This window comes from Eurosta solidaginis, chromosome 1, assembly GCF_040869045.1.
Source record: "Eurosta solidaginis isolate ZX-2024a chromosome 1, ASM4086904v1, whole genome shotgun sequence".
NCBI classification, from domain to species: Eukaryota; Metazoa; Arthropoda; class Insecta; order Diptera; family Tephritidae; genus Eurosta; species Eurosta solidaginis.
Genome location: NC_090319.1, coordinates 375508886 through 375512456, shown reverse-complemented (window position 1 = coordinate 375512456; position 3571 = coordinate 375508886). Strand labels below are relative to the sequence as shown.

Sequence of the window (3571 nt, the reverse complement as noted above, 5' to 3'; positions counted from 1 at the left end):
GATCGAAATGCAGAATACGAAAAATCGAACGATTCGAAGTTGGATCAAAAGAGATTGGAACACAGAATACCAAAATTGCCAAATCGAAAAAATTCCAATCCAAGTCGAAATGCAGAATAGGGCTTGTAGATACGAGGTTAACAAATAAACGGTTGTGTATATGCATATTATGCATGATGAGTTTCTACATAGGTATATTGTAATTTATTCTGTGAAAGTACATAATATAAACAAATATGTATATCAAGAGGCAACACTTTTTTACTACTTACTTTTACTTATTTGCGCTTACAATTCTTTATTTTTCAGTTTTGCCTTTTTCTAAACAACAGCTGTTGTGTGGTTATTTCGATGTAACCACCTACTTTTGTGGGTAAAAAATTTTCCGGCTCTTTCGCGGGTAGAACACCAAAAGGGTGTAGAATTGGGGCGTTATAGTGAAAATGTTTATAACAGTGATTCGCGAAATTTTGAATGTGAATAAAGCAAAGTAAAATTTAATTGCTAAGTCTGAAGTGCCCTTATATTATCAAGTTTATCCCCTTTGGTACTGTGAAGCGTCGCTACCGCTACATGTCGCGCAGCGTAACGAATCAGGCAACCCTGATTCGAGGAAGCCATTTCTAGGACAAATGTCACAGCTTGTCAAAATATATGAAAATGTCAATAAACTGTCATATTTTAGTATAATTTTGTACCAAAAGCCTTTTGCACTCAATAAAGTTAGAGCTTGCGATTTTGAAAACTTTTAAAACACACAATATGAGCGCCAATAAAATGCTTAACTTATCCAGAGTAAGTTTATAATGAGCTTATCTATTTATTGCACATATAATTTGTTTAATTAATGCAATGTGCTTTGCTGCGTTTATGCCAGTTTAGGAATTACGTAAGCGCAAAGCAGCAGCACACGGTATTTCCCAGGATTTTTATATGCCTATTACTAATTTCTATCGATCTCTACCAATTTTAGGTTGTGGTACGCAATCTAACCACCACCGCACCACGACGTGCGGCTCCTGCTAAAGGTGAAATCCCTCAAGGCTACTTTGAGTTAAAGAAAATACAAGAGCGCTTCCAAAAAGATGATGGCAAGCCAGTATTTCTTAAAGGAGGTGTCTCAGATCAAATTTTATATCGTTTGACCGTTGCTCTTAGTTTGGTGGGCATTGGTGGTATGCTGAAATTATTCTACGAATTAAGCGTGCCACGCAAATAAGTGATCGGTTTTGAGTTTAAGTATTTAAAGTGTAGCTAGTACACGTTTTCAACTGTGCTGTAAATGTATGTTTCCTTGTTTTATTATGGTAAGTTGTAGAAGCTAATGTACATACAGTTTGTTTATATATACATATTTATTTATTCTTTACAGTTCTAATGATGCCGCACTATTCATTTGGACGTTAATCCTTCTGTTAAACAATTTAATGTTCATTTTCTTATGTGCGCGAAACGTAAGGATTCTCATATAAGCATTTAAAACTTGGAAATATACTTTTTTGAAAAAAAAAAACACTAATTTTAGTTGTGATTTATTGATTGGATATCAGATAGTATACAGCTTTGGAAAATCAGTTGAATATGCATATATAATACTTGAAGGAATTTGCATTAGTAATACAAAAACCTATCATTGTACAGTTTAGCCGATCGAGGACCGGAACTCCCAGCAAAATAGTTCTTTCCTATTATAATAAGAAGTATAATGATTGTCTCATCCATTTGCAGTAACAGTTTGATCAACTTCTCTTAAACTTTCGACGGGCCTTTTAAATAAATAAAATAAGCGCAAGTTCATAGCTTCCGCAGCCCATATACCACGTGTTCGTCTTAGACCCTGCTTAGCTTCCCAATCAGATTCAGTAAAGAGTCTGCAGCTATTCAGACTCCGCTTCTTTGGTTTCGGCTTCAGGACCTATGTGGCACAGTAACTTAATGTTGCATAACTTTAGGCGCATATTTTCACATTTTAAAAATACTCATAAACTGAAAACAAATACTTGCTGTCAACCCAGCGGGTCAGGGGGTTAGAATATACCCGCGGTAGGTATGCCTGTCGTAAGAGGCGACTAAAATACCGGATTGGCCTGAAGGTTTAATGTGACCATATAAATCGTTCCCGAGATGGTCGGGCCAGCACCTTAATGATGCTGTGTTACCGGAGCGTACCGGATCTGTAAACGGCAAAGGACCATCACATCGATCACTCCCTAAACCTTCGGGGAGCAACCGTATCGCTACAACAACAACAAATACTTGCTGTCTCGATATGGCTAGTAAGACTCATTTAATGAGGTCGATCCTGTACGGTTTTCAGAACCAACTTCGTGCGCGTGAACTTTTTACACGAACTTGATGCGCGAAAAAGGTATCAATCAAATCATGAAGATGATTCGAAAAGCATTTCACGGAATACTTTGGTTTGACACGCGAGGAAATATTTCGCGGCAGGCCAAAAGTTGTCTATTGGACTCCACCCTGTTAGTATAGGAGTTACTAGGGAGGGCGAGATAGGAGCTGTTCTACTAGAAGTATGTAGTTATATTTAACTAATTTACCTCTGAAGATAATGTCAAATTTCATTCAAAAATATAAATTTGTTTAGTTTCTACCAGGTCAATTGTTTTGATAAATTTTATAAAACAAAAAAGCATGTTTCGATTCATTTATGTAAGCGTGAATAATATAAAAATATTTGCAAATTTATATGCTTTAATATAATTATTATTACAGCCAACGTTATGTCGTAGAAATGGCAGTAATTTATTGCCTGTAGCCAGATTTGCTAGTGGCGCCGCCAAAACCCCGCCTGCGCCTAACGGAACCCCAACAAAACCACCCAGTAGTGGTGCTAGCAAAGGTGGTAGCTCTTGTGGTTCAAGTCCTGGTCCATCAAAAAAGCCCAATCCGAATTGGGAGAAAATTAAACAAGCTCAAATACATTTTCAAAAGGATGATGGGAAACCGATACATTTGAAAGGTGGCAGTAAAGATCTTATGCTATATCGTATAACATGGGGTTTGGCTATACTTGGTTTAGTACTACAACTGCATATGTTTGCTATGTATATTCTATTTTAATCTATGCAATATGCAATATTTTTGCTGAACATTAACATTCGTTCATTTTTGTACAAAAAAAATATATACATATAAGCGACCATATACGCTAGCAAATAACTCAAAAATTTAATATTTAAATAGCAGATGATTTGAAAACGTTCATTTCTCAGCAAGCACATGAGGAGTACTCTGGAGAGGCCACGTGGTTTTAATATTGGTATTATATTGACCCGAACAAAAAAAAAAAAAAAAAACAATCAAAATTGTCCCCAAGCGAACTAAGGGGTCAAAGAGAGCCCTTATACTGCCAGGTTGTCTAAATTCACTTATTCAATTCCGTTATTTGCAGAAATGTTAATTTTTTCATTGCACCACGCCAGGCTCAAAATTATTAATATATATTTGAAAATCCAATAAGTGGCTTGTTGCTATTTTTTTTCCACTATCCCGTTATGGGTAAAAGTCCCGTTCGTATATAAAACACGTTTGATTTTTATGGCGTCACGCC

General features: G+C 36.2%; 1 protein-coding gene across 2 annotated transcripts; it reads left to right on the top strand.

The window, feature by feature from the left end:
- Positions 1 to 635: 635 nt before the first annotated feature.
- On the top strand, positions 636 to 3326 carry COX7A (Cytochrome c oxidase subunit 7A). 2 transcript variants are annotated; one of them, XR_010949148.1, is made up of 3 exons: positions 636 to 795; positions 974 to 1307; positions 1373 to 1544. XR_010949148.1 is itself a non-coding variant. In XM_067763110.1 (3 exons), the coding sequence occupies exons 2-3, from the start codon at positions 2653 to 2655 to the stop codon at positions 3079 to 3081; spliced, it is 366 nt and encodes a 121-aa protein (XP_067619211.1). In that variant the 5' UTR covers positions 1293 to 1307; positions 1373 to 2652; the 3' UTR covers positions 3082 to 3326. The 2 variants fall into 2 exon arrangements, 1 of the variants encoding a protein (XP_067619211.1); XM_067763110.1 differs by lacking the exon at positions 636 to 795 and adding an exon at positions 2734 to 3326 and having other exon boundaries at positions 1293 to 1307; positions 1373 to 2670.
- Positions 3327 to 3571: the final 245 nt, after the last annotated feature.